Source organism: Centroberyx gerrardi, chromosome 24 (genome assembly GCF_048128805.1).
Source record: "Centroberyx gerrardi isolate f3 chromosome 24, fCenGer3.hap1.cur.20231027, whole genome shotgun sequence".
In the NCBI taxonomy this organism is placed as follows: Eukaryota; Metazoa; Chordata; class Actinopteri; order Beryciformes; family Berycidae; genus Centroberyx; species Centroberyx gerrardi.
This window is the reverse complement of record NC_136020.1, coordinates 17,101,123-17,120,144: the sequence shown is the minus strand read 5'-3', so window position 1 is coordinate 17,120,144 and position 19,022 is coordinate 17,101,123. Positions and strand designations below refer to the sequence as shown.

General features: G+C 41.2%; 1 protein-coding gene across 1 annotated transcript in view; it reads left to right on the top strand.

Moving 5' to 3' along the window:
* Positions 1-19,022, top strand: part of LOC139914294 (copine-8) — a 98,423-nt gene that overhangs the window by 32,497 nt on the left and 46,904 nt on the right. The window contains exons 5-6 of the mRNA XM_071902573.2: positions 6,425-6,464; positions 14,198-14,274. Of these exons, the coding sequence (XP_071758674.1) occupies positions 6,425-6,464; positions 14,198-14,274 (117 nt within the window). The remainder of the gene's footprint in view (positions 1-6,424; positions 6,465-14,197; positions 14,275-19,022) is intronic.

Below are 19,022 nucleotides of genomic sequence, written 5' to 3'. Positions count from 1 at the left end.
AAAGAGAGAGTGTGTTTGGGTAGGGTTTTTTTTGTTACATGAAAATCTCCCTATTAAGTGGTGCCCCATCTGAAAAACATTTTAGGTGAAACCCGGCTATACCGGATCCGACTCACGAAATTTACATATCATAGCAGACTGGACTATTGGCCTTGGCGGAGGTCTGCGCTCTCCGAGTGCCCTTCTAGTTTTATGTATGTAATGTGAGCTTGCCAGTTTTCTTACCATTATCTGGGTATTTGTTTTTTAATGCAAGTTCCACCATGAGTTTTCCTCTGGATAGCGGCATTACTGCATAGCTTGAAGTCGTAGTAACTGCAGTTGCAGCGCGGTGAAACCAAGCCAGAGCGCAGTAACTTCACATACTGCGGTCTGCCTTTATTACCTCCGCCAAGGAGGTTATGTATTCGGTGCCGTTTGTTTGTTTGTCTGTTTGTCAGCAGGATTACGGAAAAACTACTGGCCCCGATTTTCATGAAACTTCGTGGAAGGGTGTAGCATGGGCCAAGGAAGAACCCATTCAATTTTGGCGCGGATGCGGATCCGACTCACGAACAAGTAATTGGCCTTGGCGGAGGTCTGCACTCTCCGAGTGCCCTTCTAGTTTATTCAGTGGTGGGTGTAAAACCGCCCCCATTGCTGGAGAAAATGAAAAAATAAAGTCATTTTTCTTGAGCTAAAGACCAAATATATCTTCAGTCCCCCGCCGCTGTTTAATATTAGAAACTTCTCTCCTGTACCTGCCCTCCTCTGTGTCCCTCAGTACTTTCCCACTGCCCAAATTAGTAAAAATACTAAGAGGATTTCACTGCTCTCTGTCCTTTTTTGGGGAAAAAAGAATGGGGGAATGAGGCCATGTTTTAGATCATTTGGCTGAGGTTTCCTGGTTGCGGTCATGTGTCAGTGGATCTCTGTGCGCTGTCTCTTCTGATAGTGCCCCAGTACGGCATGCTATCATGGTGTGTGTGTGTGTGTGTGTGTGTGCGTCAGTGTTTCAGCATCTCAGCTGGCTGTACTGTCACAGTAGATATCCATATTGTCATCTCACATGAGAAGGGTCACGGGGTCACATGGACATACCCACTCCAAGACGAAAGCAAAGCTGATGTGTGTGTGTGTCTGCTGCTGTATGTATGTATGTGTGTGTGTGTGATGATGATGATGATGTGTGTGTGTGTGGGGTGGGGGGTGGAGGGGGCTATGTGTGGGGTTTAGCGGTGGTTACCATAACAACCGGGGTACCAGGGAATGGTGGAAGTGATATAGGAGTTGACAGATCCCTTCAGGGAAAGAGAAGCATTTAACCCTCCAATTCTCCTCTGCCTCCTACACTTGTATGCCGCCCCATGCTACTGTCCACTATATATTAACCCTTTCAGGCATAAGTGTCACTCATACCACTGGTTAACAAAACGTATAACTCTCTGTTTTTTTGGAAATGAACCAAAGCAGCCTTAATTATTTCCAGGCAGATGACCATGCAGACCGGGCAGCAGTCTGTCTGGGAATGGGACTAGGAGCAAAAGCCAGTAAATTAACCTGGGGACTGGGAACGGCTGCAGATGGCTTTGGAAACATGTAGAAGATAAAATTAATGAATAAGTGAGTTTTGTTCCAAGAATTGATAAAAAAAAAAAAAATCTTATCTTATCTTATCTTATCTTATCGTATCGTACCCTTAACAGATAGTAGATAGAACAAAAATAGCACAAATTATGATACTTTTAAAAAGGTAACAACTAACTTAAGTGCTTGGTTGACAAAATGATAACATTTTTAAAGAATGGATCCTCAGAAATATTGGAACGTTTTTTCAATAATTGATGTAAAGCATGTGGAATATGGTAAGCTGGGAGTCATTTGAAAAGCAAATGCTGCAGTGTTTTGCTTCTGAATATTACTGGGAGCAGAAGTTGTAGCTTAGCAGACTCGCTGTGTGCCTGGTGAGATTCCTTTGTTATGACGTCTGTGCATGCTGTGTGTGTGTGTGTGTGTATGTGTGTGTGTGTGTGTTTGTGTCTGAGACCAGTACATCCATCATGTGCGTGATGCTGTGCAATTAATGGAGTATGTGTGCATTTATGGACACACGCAGACACAGACACACACACACACACACACACACACACGCTTGGAGGTGCCTAAGAGAGACTGACAGCGCAACAGGAATACATTGAATTTTCTATAAATAGAACTGGGAGTCCGTATGATACTCACTGGGGCACAGGCAGTGTAAATGGGCTGTGTGTGTTGGAGTGTGTGTGTGTGTGTGTGTGTGTATGTGTGTGTGTGCATTCTGTCTTCCTGCGGGCTCTGGCATGTGTGTGGGTGAAGATCAGGCTGCTGTGTTGTCTTTCGCTCTCGTCTCTATCTATCTATCGATCATCTATCTATCTATCTATCTATCATCTATCTATCATCTATCTATCTATCTATCTATCTATCATCTATCATATATCTATCATCTATCTATCTATCTATCTATCTATCTATCATCTATCTATCTATCTATCATCTATCTATCATCTATCTATCTATCATCTATCATCTATCTATCGATCATCTATCTATCTATCTATCATCTATCTATCTATCTATCTATCTATCATCTATCTATCATCTATCTATCATCTATCTATCTATCATCTATCTATCTATCTATCTATCTATCATCTATCTATCTATCTATCATCTATCTATCATCTATCTATCTATCTATCATCTATCTATCATCTATCTATCATCTATCTATCTATCTATCTATCTATCTATCATCTATCTATCTATCTATCTATCTATCTATCTATCTATCATCTATCTATCTATCTATCTATCTATCTATCTATCTATCTATCTATCTATCTATCTATCTATCTATCTATCTATCCATCCATCCATCTATCTATCTATCTATCTGCCCATCTGCCTGTGTCACGACTGCTGATTTCCTCTTCCTTTCTCTCATCTTTTTGCCGCATCCCTCCCTTTTCATTCCTCAATTACCTTCCTCGCTTCCACTGCATGAAAAAGGGGGATATCGGGAAGAAAACAGCCCGGCAGACTTCCGCTGAAGTTCATGTGCGCTGGGTATTAACGGCAGTAAATGGCTCTCTCAGTTTTGCAGCGGCGCTATTTGCTGATAATGACCGCACACTTTGAATGTGCAGCAATTTGCCACTAGCCTCTAACTTCACGGAAATTCCCCACCCTTATTGTGTAGCCGTGGCTGCCTATAGTGGAGAGGCCTTTCACATGCTAATGGCGGCTAATGGGCTGGGATAAGAGCTGCTCGGCTCTGATTGTTTTGAGTGCAGTCGGCGGATCGCTGGATGGATCGACGAATGAATGTTAAGACAGACCGACAAATGTAGATTTCAATAGGTTTTGGCATTACTTGTGTACTGATCAGCTGTATTTGAAGCGTGAGGCCGTCTCAGCTGGGCCAACTCACCCTAAACTAACTCTAAAGCCTGTTTCCCAGTAAGACCCTCCGTTAATTTGCGTCATACTGTATGTATATTGGGATCTATAACATAATTAAATGTAGTTTATAATTACCAAGTTCACCATTCAGTATCTGTAAAATGTAGAGGATCAACTCTAAGGTCGTTTTCATATTAGGTACGATTGCTTCGTACCGTGCCTGAGTACGATTGCCCCCCCTCTCCACTCCCCCGCCGCTCAGCTTTCACATTAGTAATGTTGTTCCGTACCCGAGTACACTTACGTATCTACACACTCCGATACAGTAGGTGGCGGTATGCACCTAGTTGGTTTGCGAGCCGCCAATAAACACAAAGAAGAAGAAGAGTACACTTGCATCATCAACTACGCGACATTTGTTTATGTTGTCGCTCCAGTGTAGAAAAGCGCGTACCAAATCCATAAATCTCTGCATTTTTGTGTGTAATGTCCAGTTGTGATTGTATGTTTTCGTTCAAGTAAGCATTTTATTTCTTCAGTAGACCAGAGAGATCCTTTCGCGGTCATGTTTTGAACGGGACAGTCGAATAGTTATGACGTCACATTGTAAATAGCAGTCCACTTCCGTGTTTTGGTACAGTAGTTTTCACACCTGATGTGAACCATACCCGAGTACACATGAACCGTACTCGAGACCACCTTTTCAAGTGGACGGGCACGGTTCGTTGATCCGTGCCCGGGTACAGTACACAGTGTTCACACTAATCAAACGAACTGGACTTTGGGGTCAAGTGTACTCGGATCCGGGCACGGGTCCCTGATGTGAAAGCGCCCTAAAAGAGTTATCCCAGGACTAAAGTCACCCACTGCCGATTATAAAAAGCACTGTAATTAGTTTTAATTTGGTGCCATCAATCATTTCATCAGAGCAGATGTCATATTTCACATTTATAGAAAACTCTGTGTGTGTGTGTGTGTGTGTGTGTGTGTGTGTGTGTTTAAACGTGGTGAGTGTTATTCTGTGAGAGAAAGATCGATGTGTGTGTCTGTGTTTGTTTGCAAATGTGTATTTTCTAAAAGTGCGTTCTTCCTCTTCCATGTGTGCATGCAAGCACTAGTATGAGTGTGTGTGTGTGTGTGTGTGTGTGTATGTGTGTGTGTGTGTGTGCCTAGCTTGCTGCTCTTCTCCTGTGTCTAACACCCGTGACAGATAGCTGGGTATTGCTGGCCTGCAGAGGCGAACATGGTCCTGAGATGATAGCAGATGAAAGAAGGATTCCTCCCTCCGGCCTGTGGAGATGGGATCTGTCTGGAATAACACTAACAGAGTTATGAACAGCAGTTATGAAATTACCCGTCTCCTGAATCTGATTTATGAGACGGCGTATTGCCTGGAGAATGATACAGCTCCCTCTAAGTACATAACTCCATTGAACTCCATAAATATTTGCAGAGAATAATGTTAATATGCTGACTTGAGGCTGTTTATATTGCAGTGTGGACTACGAAATGAGTACACTGAATGTGCAAAATACGATGAACACTTACTGTAATGTTTCATGAAGTACACTGATGAGGTGAATCCAGGTAAAAGCCATTATCCCTTATTGATTTCCCCTATTAAATCAATACCAGTCGCAAAGGAGGAGATGTAGATGAAGAGAAGCAGACGAGTTAGAGAAGGATTTTTAAGCTTTGAGAGAGAGAGAGAGATGCACTGAATGAAAAAGAAACCCTGACAGTAAAATATGTCTTGTCATCGCGCTTTTATGGAATTTTGGAACAGACATGAAAAAATGCTACTTAATTAAATTTAGGATTTTTTTTTTTAAAGCATTTTGAACGCTCGGTAACGCTTCAGATTAAGATTCATTTAGAATCCTAATTACCCAGTGCGCAATGCACCCACATACAGTACACACACACACACACACACACACACACACACACAAACACACACACTGGAAGTACATCCTCTTCTCATAAGTGTTCTAGGAGAATAAATTGCCCCCTATTCCACCCCAAAATATTACCCAGGAAAGAGCAATCCATTTTGTAGTGGTGGGTGAAATGACCTGAGCGGTGAAATGACCCCAAATTGCTGAGTGAATGGCCGTCTGATTGCTTCCCATTCCTTACAAGTAGCCGCTGTGCTGGAGTGTCCATTTCTGGCCAAATCTTTCTCCCCCCCAAGTGTTTTATAAGAGGCTCGTAGGTGGAAACGAGGAATAGAAAGTGTGAATAATCTTTAAACATACACTACCAAGTCAAAAGTTTGGGCACCTGATTGAATGTACTACGTTTTTCATGTTCTTAAAGCCATTCTGATCTAAAGGCTTATGCTTAAATGCTTGAAATTTGTTTTTTTAGACAAATATAAATAGTGAAGTTGATCCTTATGTATGAATTTCTTTCCAAAGCCTTTTGCCTTTCCTTCAAGGCAAAGAGCGGCTACTTTAAAGAATCTAAAATATAAGATAGCTTTGATTTGTTTAACACTTTTTTTGATCACTGCATAATTCCATTTGTGTTATTTCACAGTTTTGATGTCTTTACTGTTATTCTAAAATGTGGAAAAATAGTAAAAATAAAGAAACATGCGTGTGTCCAAACTTTTGACTGGTAGAATAGCGTGACGCCCCGCTGCACACGCACAAACAAGCGCACATCGGACACGCTTGCACTCCTACACGCTTACGACATGAAGGAGCACTTCCCCTAGCAATTTCCCTTTGAGCAGGTGTTAGTGCCAGTTAGCCCAGTTAGTGTCAGTTTAGTGGCGGACGCCTGCGATGCTGGGAAGCCAAACGCCCTGAGAACTTTGGTAAGACTGTCGGTGACAAGCTGCTTGGCTCCATTACTGACTTTCCCTGTCTGTAATCCCTGTTGTGTTCCCAGCTGAGCTCCTGTCACCCTCTATAGCTCTCTAATGCACTGACTCTCTCTCTCTCTCTCTATCTCTCTCTCTCTCCCTCTGTCTCTCTCTCTCTTTTTTCTCTAGGTACGATGTTGACTCAAAGAGCGCCAACCTGTCAAAACATGTGAGTGGCAAAACTTGGTCTTGGTTATTTTTTTAATACATGTACACTACCACTCAAAAGTTTGGACACATGCATTTTTCTTTATTTTTTGCTATTTGTCACATTTTAGAATAATAGTAAAGACATCAAAACTATGAAATAATACAACCTTAAAGTAGCCGCCCTTTGCCTTGATGGAAAGGCAAAGGCCTTGGAAAGAAATTCATACATAGGCATCAACTTCACTCTTTATATTTGTCTAAGAAACAAATTTCAAGCATTTAAGCAGAAGCCTTTAGATCAAAATGGCTTTAAGATAATGAAAAACATAGTACATTCACTCAGGTTTGTCCAAACTTTTGACTGGTAGTCTATATATGCGTGTGTGTGTGTGTGTATGTGTGTGTGTTGCAGGCTTATTTGTATGCACTTTATGTATTTACATGCAGAACAGCTACCTGTGCATGTTAGCATCTATTTATGTCTCCCAACACTTTTGCTAATTTCGTTGTGCGCGGGCGTTTGTGTTTGCTTGTGTGTGCATGATCCCTGTCCTTGTCGTTGCCTCTCATTAGCCTCATTCCACTCACATAACAGTAATCTGGCCATTACAATGAGTGTGTTTATCATCTACTGTAATAGCACATTCCCTGAACGGCCCTTAGTTCATTTAGCATATCAAATAAACACTGATTTCTCCTGTCCTCTCCCCCCGCCGCTGTCTTTTCTATTGATAGCTGTGATTAGCATACCGGTAATTAGAAACAACAGTGTGATAAGTTAGTCTTTGTCTGTGCCTATAATAGCCCTGTCCTGCCTGCTGCATCATGGGGATTGTAGTTCACACAGGCCCCGCTCGTACCCCGGCAACGGGTCTCCATGGTGACGCGTAGAGGAATAAAGGTTATTAGGGCTGGCCGGAGTATCACTTTTCTGACTTCAGTAGGTTATTTCTTCTGCAAAGGAGGTTATGTTTTCACTCCTGTTTGTTTGTTAGTCTGTCAGCAGGATATCTCAAAACTTATGAATAGATTTCCATGAAATGTGGTGGAACAATTGATTAGATTTCAGCGGTGATCTGGATCGGGGATTTCACCATTAGACGATTATCGCTTTTTAGCCATAACTATGAAACTAACAGGGATAGAGACTTGATTCAAAATACTAAATTGTGTTTGCAAGGTCAAGAAATCAATTTAACTTAAAATTTAAGCGGTAGGAATGATGACTTTGGGTGTAACTGCAGTTTGGAGAGTTGTTCAGCGTTGGTGGAGGTTTGCGTCTTTTTGTATCTTTTTTTTTACATTTAGAGATACACAGGATCAGATGCTGTTATCCACAGTGCTATTACACTATAGCTTTCAAGGTTTCTACCTACGTGGAAACTTTGCTTGGATATTAAGAGAAAGGTGGGTGGGTGAGAGCGGCAGGTCTATGTCACTGAGGTCACCAAGTGGGCAGCTCCTGTCTCTGATCTTTTGTTGAATTAGGCCCACGACTCATCCAGAGGCCTGTTATACAACTTAAAACTACAGTGTGCAACTTTTTAACAATAAATATATGTGCATACATACCTAAATCCCTTTGTTTGCCTGAAATTGGCTTTTCAGTGATGGTCGGGACATTTTTGGCCGTAAACCTTGTGCTTATCAAGCGCAGTGAAATCAGAGCAACAACAACAACAATGGCGGAAAGCAATAAGAAACAAAACAACCGGGAAGCTAAACTTCCTGTCTCAGGGCAAAAAGTTGCATATTGTTGCTTTAAATTTCAGTTACTGCAAGCCTAAATTGTGCGCCGGTTTTGCTAATTACCAGCCAAATAAAATAAGATTCTTCGATAAAAGCGGTTGTTGAGTGTTGGGACAGCAGGCTGGCATAGTGATGAGGGAGAAGTGGCAGACCGGGGTGCGATCCCACATGATGGCAAGCGTCTGCTCTGCTGAAGTGTCCTTGAGAAAAACCGAATCCCTACCAGCTATGTGAGTGCTGTTCTGTAGCTGAGCCTGACCTTTGACCTCTCTGTGGAGGAGTGGCATGCAAAGACACAATGTCTGCTTTGTGAATCAACAGAGTATGACAACACAGTAGCTGTCTTTTCCCACTAATAAACTGTTATCTGGTTGTTATCTGGAAAAGTGTGGGGGAAAAACATAGAGAGGAAACACTGTTTGAATGTGTGTGTAAAAAAATAAACTCGGTCATTTCAAGCTACAGACAGTGACTTGACTCTGAGCAGAGCTGCAGACGGCGGCTCTCGCTCGGCCCCGCGGCGACACACACACACACACACACACACACACACACACACACACACACACACACACACACACACTCCAACACACTCAGCTCTCATCCGTGTTTGGTCTTCAGTGTTCAGCCCGACCGGTCTGCCCACATAGCATATGACACAGACGCACAGTCACATGCCTTCCCAGAATCGTGTTTCGTAAACAAAGGGAAATAGGTCGAGGTTATCTGAAGGAACTCACAAGACAGAAGAAAAGCCAAAGAAAGAAGAGACTCGAAATTTGACCCTTGAGGTTTTAACGGGAAAACCACACAATTTAAGAATTCATGTTATTCCTGCGGCTTGGAAAAGTCAATATTTGAGCAGGTGAACATCTCACTCCAACTGTTAGAAGCCTGCAGTGCTATTAATTACTTATAAATTAAAGATTTTCCTTTTTTGAGTCTCGGCATTACTTTTTTCAGTTTTATTGTATTTTATTTATAGCATTTTCTTCATAGTTTACAACATTAAACATGGTCACAAGTAACAGGACAGCACTCTGACATGTACTGTAACAATACAATACTATACTGGGAGATGTTGGCCTATTGTCCCAGGGAGACAAGCTACGATTGTTTTAAACTACCAGAATACCATAGAAACTGATTTAGTGGATGATTTTCCCATAATAGACACTCTCAACAATTCCCTACTGTGTATTCTGTTATAATTGCTTATGTTCTGCACCTACGGCAAAAAAATTAAAATAAATGTTTGTACAGTCAACAACCAGTGATCCCATTTTCCTATTATGAAAGAAAGGGGATGACAACTACCCTGAAATCAGGGGAAATTATGTCTATTTTTCCTGTGCCATTTTCCTCGAGGGATCGAAGGGCCATTTCGCGACCTCAGGGGAATAAATATCTATAATAGGGGAAGGGGGTAATTGAGGACCTTTGTAGCGGCGTAGGATACAAGGACGGTATTGTACGTACCTGTCGAACGGACGGGGAATTGCGGGAAGCAGCATTTATTGAGCCATTATGCTCAATTACAGCATGCAAGAGTGCGGTGTCCTGCATTATGTAGCATTAGGCAGAACGCGCAAGGAAATCGGATGTACAGTCACATCGATTTTAGCGCGGGAGCCTGAATCGAGTATTGGAGATGATTCATTTCATAATACATTAAACATACCATTCATTCGATAGTACAAATCAGGTAAGGTACATGCAGCAAAGAGCATTGATTTGCACTGTACACCTTAATTAACAGATCAGAAATGCAGATGAAATTGCAGATGATAAAGTGGCAAAGAAAGGCATGGTCAGAGTTAGTGGAATTGTGATTTATTTATAGGCCTAAAGATTTTTTCCCCTCTCTCAGAATCAGCCTTATGTTCCAGGTACAGTATCTAAACCTTGAAGAGCTGCATCTCTAGCCTTACAGTAGGGATACACCAATAACTATACTGAAAAACCTCTATTATGGGCTAACACCTGGCAGTCCCAAGGCTTTTTATTGAACTACATAGTCTTCCTGCTGACCATTACCTTGAGATCATTGGCCATAAATTATGAAATACAGTCTTATTTTTTACTCCATAACAGAGATCTAACATGCTCCCATGTGTGGAAAAACGTAGAAAGTGAAGTTGCTTGAAATGCTACACGTACCCCATGTTATCAGATTTTAGTATATGGGACAATTCTCCCAAATCAATACCGTTTCAGTCTGCTGCTAACCTGATATCTGACACCAGCATCAGTACCACTGCATCCATATTATACAAATCATTCAGACTGCTTGTAATCACATGGCTATAAGACCGTATCACGCCTGATATCTGCACATTTTAAACAGCGGTTATCACATTTTGGAATGAAACTCTCCACATGGACTGCTGGCGAATCTTTGACCGTAACTGTATGAAACTAAATGGAGATAAATTGAATAAGATAGTGAGAAACACTCCCCGTCCCTCAACAGCAAGCTTACTCTCACTCATCCTCCCCTCAGGATATTTCTCTCCTCATTTTACACAGCTTTGCTGCCTCTCCGGAGGCAACACACATCTCCGCTGTTGTCTTCCTCCCTTTTTCTCATCTTGCCCTCTCTCGGTGGCTTTTCTGTCTCTGTAGCTGTCTTTCTCTCTTCTGTTTCATTCCCCTCGCTCTCTCACTTTCTGCCCGTCTCCATCTCTCCTTTTCCCATTTCGCTCCCTCACTCTGTTTTCTGTCCTCCCCCTTGCCTCGCTCTCTTGAAATCAATAATCTCATACAGGAGGAGATGGGCATGTTGGCTTAGAGGCAGCTTACTATCTATCTATCCTCAGGGGGAAAAGGCCGGAGAGCCAATCCATTAGATGGTGTTTTAACATGGGAGCTGTAGGCTGCAGGCACACCTGGGGAGCCGGGTGAGAATGAGTGTGGGGTATAGAGGGAAAGGTAGAGTGACACACACACACACACACACACACACACTATATCTATCTATAGAGAATATACTCATTCACACCCGTCAACAGACAGACAGGGGGGCAGACAGACAGGCAGAGACTGTAGATTGACTGACAGGCAGGCAAACACGGCCATATTGTCCATATTGGCCACACTGGAGGTCCTCAGCTTGCTGTGACTAAACTTACGCCTTGGTCTCAACAGTATGGAACAGGCATGGCTAATTTCTGTGCTGTTTTTGACGGGATCTGACCAATTTTGTGTTTAGATGGATGTCAGCATGAATACTCAATTCTGTTTGGCCAATAAACACATTCTGAGGTCTGTTATTTCTGAATAACTAACCGCTGTTTCACATAACAGGCCCGCTGTTTCACATCTAATCATGCCACTCTGCAGCCAAGAAGCAAATTGATTTTGTTGATTTCTGCACTGTGAGAAAACAAGGTGCATTTTGACCTGTGCCGTTTTGACAAAAAGGTACAGCCCACAGTGACAAAAGGTTGTTTTCTCACAGTGTAATCAAATTAACTAGCGGGACCTTGTGCTAAAAAGACTGTGGAAAAACACACAGCTTACCTAGGTTAGACATGGTTGATTTTTCCAATATTACTTTTAATTTATGCGGAGAGCAGAGCAGGAAACTGACCCGCTCCCTGACCATTATCCTTAACATAGTATCTGGTCAGCTAACTATCACTGTCCTGTTGTTAACACATCTGATTTGCACACTAGCTAATGTATCTAGTAGAGGCTAGTGTTACTAGTGGCTAGTAGCCACATGCTAACATTAGTAACAGCTGCATATTGCCAAATTAGTTTGCTGTCTGGTTAGCTAGCTGACAAAGCAGAAAGCCAACAGTTTGCAGGGATGGAGAGTCGACTCCAAAAGAATCGATTCTCGATTCCATCACGTTGATTCTGAGAATAGATTCTACTAATAAACAAAATTGGAGTCGACTCCTGTTCCAATCTCAACTTCAAACTCTGGAATCGAAGAAACTGTTTAATTTAAACAAATTTGTAATTAATTCATTCTGATTTTGGCCTATCTATACTAATCCGTGATCGATTGCCTTGGTCTGATCTGTTGTGTTAATTTTCATTTGGAATCAGAATCGATTTAGAATCAATCCCATCAATTCCATTACAAGGAATTGGAGTCGACTCCAAAACATTTTGAATCGTCCATTCCTAACAGTTTCTTCAGGTTAACTGAGATTGAGCTTCTCAAGCCACAACTCTGTTTTGGAGTAGACAGTCAGGGCTAAAAACAAGACAGCTTACTGTGTCCCAGTCACCTAAACTTGGAAACAAAGCTACCATATCAGACTAGTCACTTTTACTTAGAGCGTTACTGAATTGAGCTACACCCACACAACTATCTTTTTCACATATCTCACATATTTCTAGCCCTGGTTTATATTTAGCCGTTAGTTGCGCACAGTCAATTCTCCGATGGACCTCATGCTGGCACCAGCCGTGGTTGCTAGGAGATTTGTGACCTTACTGCAAAGCCTCTATATCATGGACAGGGGGAAAATATCCCAGGAAATAACTGTAGAAATATTAGTTCAGCCCTGTGGTGACTCATATCAAATTAGTTGGTTTCAATTTAAGCCGTTTAATGTACTGTATGTAACATTGAGAGACAGACAAGCGGATTGACAGGCAGAGAGATATAACGATGGGATAGACAGACAGACAGACAGACAGAATAACAGACGGACAGGCTAATCGCTGGAGACAGGAGAATCCATTATGTTAGTGCTGCTTGGAGCCCTTCCAGTCACATATTAGAGACAGCGGCCAATAATGACTTGCATTCTCACCAGCTTGTCCTGGGGGAGAGGGGCATGTCGATGCCATGTTTCATCAATGGCCTCCCTAGGCTGGGGGAAGCGGGATCAGTGTGTGTGTGTGTGTGTGTGTGTGTGTGTGTCAGTGTGTGTGTGTCTGAGACAGAAAGAGAATTATGGGTTCATGATATGGGTTTTTGAAGGCTGAAGTCGCCGATAGCCAATATTTTGTGCCAATATTTCATATCTTGGAAGTTTTCTGGCAAAGTATTCAGTGTTTCCATCAGAATTGAATTATAGTAAAGGTCTAGAAGCCTCTGAAGCAGCATTTAGACCATTTAGATGTGATGCTAAAACTCTCCATTGAAACCCATTATAATGAATTCTTTATGTGGGTTGTCAGCTTTTACAAAAATGTACAAAAAGCATAATTAAACAATTAAATGAATAAATTAGATTCGCAAAGAAAATGCATTTTCTTTGCAGGTTTTACAGATTGTTTGTATGTAGCTGTGGTCATGGAGGAACCTCCACCACATCAGTAGTGGACGACATGACTGGCCAATACTGATATTGATGTATTGGCAAACCGATACATCAGTCTAATCCTACTTCCTGCAATTAACTGTATTTTCTCCAAAGTGTGCTTTCCAGATGCAGTGCCCCATAATTTTAATATTTACTCTCTCCTCTTTACTCTCTCTCTCTCTCTCTCTCTCTCTCTCTCTCTCTCTCTCTCTCTCTCTCTCTCTCTCTCTCTGCCTCTCTGTCAATATCAATTGTTAAGTTTCATACTGTGGCAGGCAAAGATGGCAATTTATTAGACCAGGAAAGTGGCAGGGGAGCAGAGGGGGGGTGGGGGGGGGAAGGGGGGTGAGAGGAAGGTTCAATCTGGATTTTCAATATTATCTGTCAACGGGGGACCTGGAGGAGTTTGAGGGTTGCGGTCTGTAAAGATTTGTGTGTGTGTGTGTGTGTGTGTGTGTGTGTGTGTGTGTGTATGTGGTCGGGGGGGGATTTTTGTGGTTGCATGGCTGTGGGTTAATCTCATTTCATTTTTGTTGCATTGATTGCATTTGTTATGTGTGTCTTTGTGTGGTGCTTTCTCTGAAATATGGAATGAGAGATGTAAGTAGACTTTCATAGTCACTTTTTTTAGTGCTTTTTAAAACCCTCTCTCTTTCTCTCTCTCTCTCTCTCTCTCTCTGTCTCTCTCTCTCTCTCTCTTTCTCTCTCTCTCTCTCCCTCTCTCCCTCTCCAGGATTTTCTGGGCCAGGCCCACTGTACTCTCGGGGAGGTGGTCGGATCGTTGGGCAGTCGTATGGAGAAAGCTCTGGGGTGAGTAGGTGTACTCACACACACAAAAAAATATGTATACAGTATATGTACTGTATGTCACTCTCCAAAAAGAATTAACCCCAACTAGTGTGCTGATTAAAAGATGTACTTTATGGGTCACTAATCTGAGCTTTGCATTCATACTGCGAGAAGCTCATTAAATGACACTTGCTGTCTCTAGGATTGTGAGACTGGTAAATCCGCCTGGCTTAATCGTCAGTAAAATGAATAATAAGGTGACTTGAGGGTGGCAGGGTGGCCAAGTGATTAGACAGACTCTCCCGTAACCGAAAGGTCACAGATTCGATCCCGCTAACAGCCAGTGTGAGTCCAGCAAAGGCCTGTCAAAGTGTCCTTGGGCAAAAATATGAACCCCTACCAGCTAAATGCGTAATATGAACCAAGGAATTACTGTTGAAGTTGAAGTAGATGTTTACTTTTACTGTGAAATATCTTTGTTTTTGTTTTACTTTACTGTAAAGTGCTGTACGATAGCTGCTGTTTGATAATCAGAGTGACTAAAGTAGTGTCTAGGGTCCATCCTTGTCTTCTGTTTCTGGGGAAACGGCGGATATACACTTGCTAATGAACATACACACACACACACACACACACATACATACACATGAGGATACAAACACATGCAAACACTGAACCTTGTTACATGGATCCTGTTCATTATGCTTGTTAGGCAGCCAGTACTGTGAGCATAACATGTAGCAACACATATATTTCTGTTTTTGCATCTGCTTATGTGTGTGTGTGTGTGTGTGTGTGTGTTTCCATGTGTGTATTTTCATGACTGTGCGTGCCTATGTTCCTTTCTGCATGCCTATGCTTTTTCATGCATATACATCACTTAACAGCAGTGCAACATAGTTTGCATTGCGTTCTGAATTTTAAAAATTGATTCTAAAAAAAAATCTTTTCTCTCAGGCTGTTATGTAGACATTCAGTGTACAAGCTGCAAAAAAAAGCATTAATGTGGAGGCAACATGGACAGCGGGCTGACTAACATGAAGTTTTTATGAAGAAAACGGTTTTGCATTCAGAAAGTTACAAGTTAATGAGAACGATGCTCTTAGAAACAGTCAGCCAGCCAAATGTAATAAGAGGAAGCAGAAAGAGCCAGTTTAAGTGAAGCTCCACCCCTCTTTGTTGTAACTTTTATAGGTTAAGGATTGAATGTTTTCATGCAGCTGAAATACAAGAATCTCATACAGCATGTGAAGAGTTTGGGTCCAAATGAGACATCCACCATTTGAAAAAATGGTTCACAAAATGACTAGATCTCTCTCTCTAGATTTGATAGATACTCAATAATGAACTTCAATTGAATGCGTTTAGTCCAAAAGGGATACATAGCTTTTTGGAATAGAACTCTTCATATGTACTTTTACTTTTACATTTAATTTTAAATACTTTTTGCCTAGGTATCATTTTAAAATGCAGGGCTTTTACTTTTACTACCAAAGTCATGTTCAATTAGGCTATTTTTGCAATTAATTAAGTGAAGCATTTTTGTTCTTCTTCCAAGTCAAGACTGAGACTGTAGCAAGTCAAGTATTATTCAAGACCAACACAATCCTTTTTTAACCTTTATTTGTCCAAGGAAGGTTGAGTTAGGACACATGCTGTAATATATCATGCAGAAAGAGCAATGGAGTCACTGCATCTTGTGATTTTCAACCAATACATATATGAAATGAGAGTAAAGGGGCATCTGACTGTCACATGGAGAAAATAAAATTGGCTTTAGGACACATTGGAACCCTTGGGTTTGTCCTGCACACACACATTAACACATAAACACACACACACACACATCAAAACTCTCACACAAACTCACACAGTCACAGCGACAACACTGAGGATTGTAAATGTGACCTTGGCAGCAAGCTCAAGCATGTAAGGTTAGTATTACATAAATCTCCACATAACATACACTGATTTTTACTCTGCATTAAAATACATTACATCATATTCTATTTTTGTCCGTACGTCTGCTCTCTTCACCTTCTCTTTCTTGTTGCATATTTCATCTCTCGTGGTAAAAGCCCTCTTGGCATGCCTTCACTTATGTCTTTTTAATCCAATTTGCTTGTTCAGGAGAGGCTTTGATGAGCCGTGGGACCTAAAAAGAGGAAGGGAAGGAGGGAGGAGGGAGGAGAGGGGGGTAAACAACAGCCAAGCTGGCAACCCTTCACTGAACATTATCAACAAATGCCAACCTGGCAACCTGTGTATGTGTGTGTGTGTGTGTGTGTGTGTGTGTGTGTCACTGTTCCTCTTGGCTTCGTTTCAAAGCACCGCTGTCACCCACTTGAGCAGCAATCACCATGGTGATAGTGGTGGCAAGTTTCCCACTCAGAGAAAGAGAGAGAGAGAGAGAGAGAGAGAGAGGGAGCACCTGTGTGTGCATGTGTAGTTACGTGCACGTGCTTACGTGCACACCATGGATCCCACCAAAGTGCAAAACGATGTCATCTCCCCCGAAAGCCCTCCTCAAGAAGCCCTCCCTCCCTCCACTCCCCACCACACACACACACACACACACACACACACACACACACACACACACACACACACACACACACACAGTACACAGACATACTTTTAGTCATTTGACACCAGTGACACTAATGGCTAAACCAACAGTGCTAATCCAATGCGCCACTCTCACTTGGCTCTCCAGGGGTTTTATAAACAATGCATGATAAAACCTCCTGTTAGAGAACCATATCAGTCCATTTTAAATTCTACTTTCACAGTTAAAGACAGTAGAGGTTGTGTACTTTCAGGTTGTGTACTTTCACAGTTAAAGACAGTAGAGGTTGTGTACTTTCACAGTTAAAGACAGTAGAGGTTGTGTACTTTCAGGTTGTGTACTTTCACAGTTAAAGACAATAGAGGTTGTGTACTTTCACAGTTAAAGACAGTAGAGGTTGTGTACTTTCACAGTTAAAGACAGTAGAGGTTGTGTACTTTCACAGTTAAAGACAGTAGAGGTTGTGTACTTTCAGGTTGTGTACTTTCACAGTTAAAGACAGTAGAGGTTGTGTACTTTCACAGTTAAAGACAGTAGAGGTTTTGTACTTTCATAGGTAAAGACATAGATTGTGTACATATATAGTTAAAGAAAGTACTGTATAGGTTGTGTACTTTTCTAGTTAAAGAAAGTAGAGGTTGTGAACTTTCATAGTTAAAGAAAGCAGCAGTTGTGTACTTTAAAGACAGTAGAGGTTGTATACTTTCATAGGTAAAGAAAGTCAAGGTTATGTTCTTTGATAGTTAAAGAAAGTAGAGGTTGTGTAATTTCAGACTTAAAGAAAGTAGAGGTTATGTTCTTTCATAGTTAAAGAAAGTAGAGGTTGTGTGCTTTCATAGTTAAAGAAAGTAGAGGTTGTGTACTTTCAGACTTAAAGAAAGTAGAGGTTATGTTCTTTCATAGTTAAAGAAAGTAGACGTGTACTTTGATAGTTAAAGAAAATAGAGGTTATGTTCTTTCATAGTTAAAGAAAGTAGAGGTTGTGTACTTTCATAGTTAAAGAAAGTAGAGGTTATGTTCTTTCATAGTTAAAGAAAGTAGACGTTGTGTACTTTCATAGTTAAAGAAAGTAGAGGTTATGTTCTTTCATAGTTAAAGAAAGTAGAGGTTGTGTACTTTCGTAGTTAAAGAAAGTAGAGGTTATGTTCTTTCATAGTTAAAGAAAGTAGAGGTTGTGTACTTTCATAGTGAAAGAAAGTAGAGGTTATGTTCTTTCATAGTTAAAGAAAGTAGAGGTTATGCTCTTTCATAGTTAAAGAAAGTAGAGGTTGTGTACTTTCATAGTTAAAGAAAGTAGAGGTTGTGTACTTTCATAGTTAAAGAAAGTAGAGGTTATGTTCTTTCATAGTTAAAGAAAGTAGAGGTTATGTTCTTTCATAGTTAGAGAAAGTAGAGGTTGTGTACTTTCATAGTTAAAGAAAGTAGAGGTTGTGTACTTTCAGACTTAAAGAAAGTAGAGGTTATGTTCTTTCATAGTTAAAGAAAGTAGACGTGTACTTTCATAGTTAAAGAAAATAGAGGTTATGTTCTTTCATAGTTAAAGAAAGTAGAGGTTGTGTACTTTCATAGTTAAAGAAAGTAGAGGTTGTGTACTTTCATAGTTAAAGAAAGTAGAGGTTATGTTCTTTCATAGTTAAAGAAAGTAGAGGTTATGTTCTTTCATAGTTAGAGAAAGTAGAGGTTGTGTACTTTCATAGTTAAAGAAAGTAGAGGTTATGTAGCCTACTTTCAGGCGCTGAAAACAAAGAACATTCACACTCCAAATGTGTGGGTTGTCAGCACAACTGCAAGTATGTGGGCAGCTAAAACAAAATCAAACCGACTTACATGCTTTCACAGGATCCATAGTTCCCCAGGTGTTTTGTATTAGGAGTTACTGTATTTAAGAAGTCAGTCTGGTTTTTGACAGCTATTTACAGCTGGTTCCTCCTGAATGATTTGGTGCAGAAATAGAAACACTGTCAACAGTTATTAAAAATAATGTGCTGAGGCCACAGCTGTTTGTTGTTCAAATCACTGTCTTGCTGAGTGTGTGTGTGTGTGTGTGTGTGTGTGTGTGTCTGTGTGTGTGTGTGTGTGTGACTCGATCAGACACACACCTGCAGCCTGGCACAACGGGGGGAACCTTTAACAATTTTAATGAGTGCTAATTACAGCTAATTACATTGTTCAATCAGCCTCCAGTGGGCATTCAGGAGCG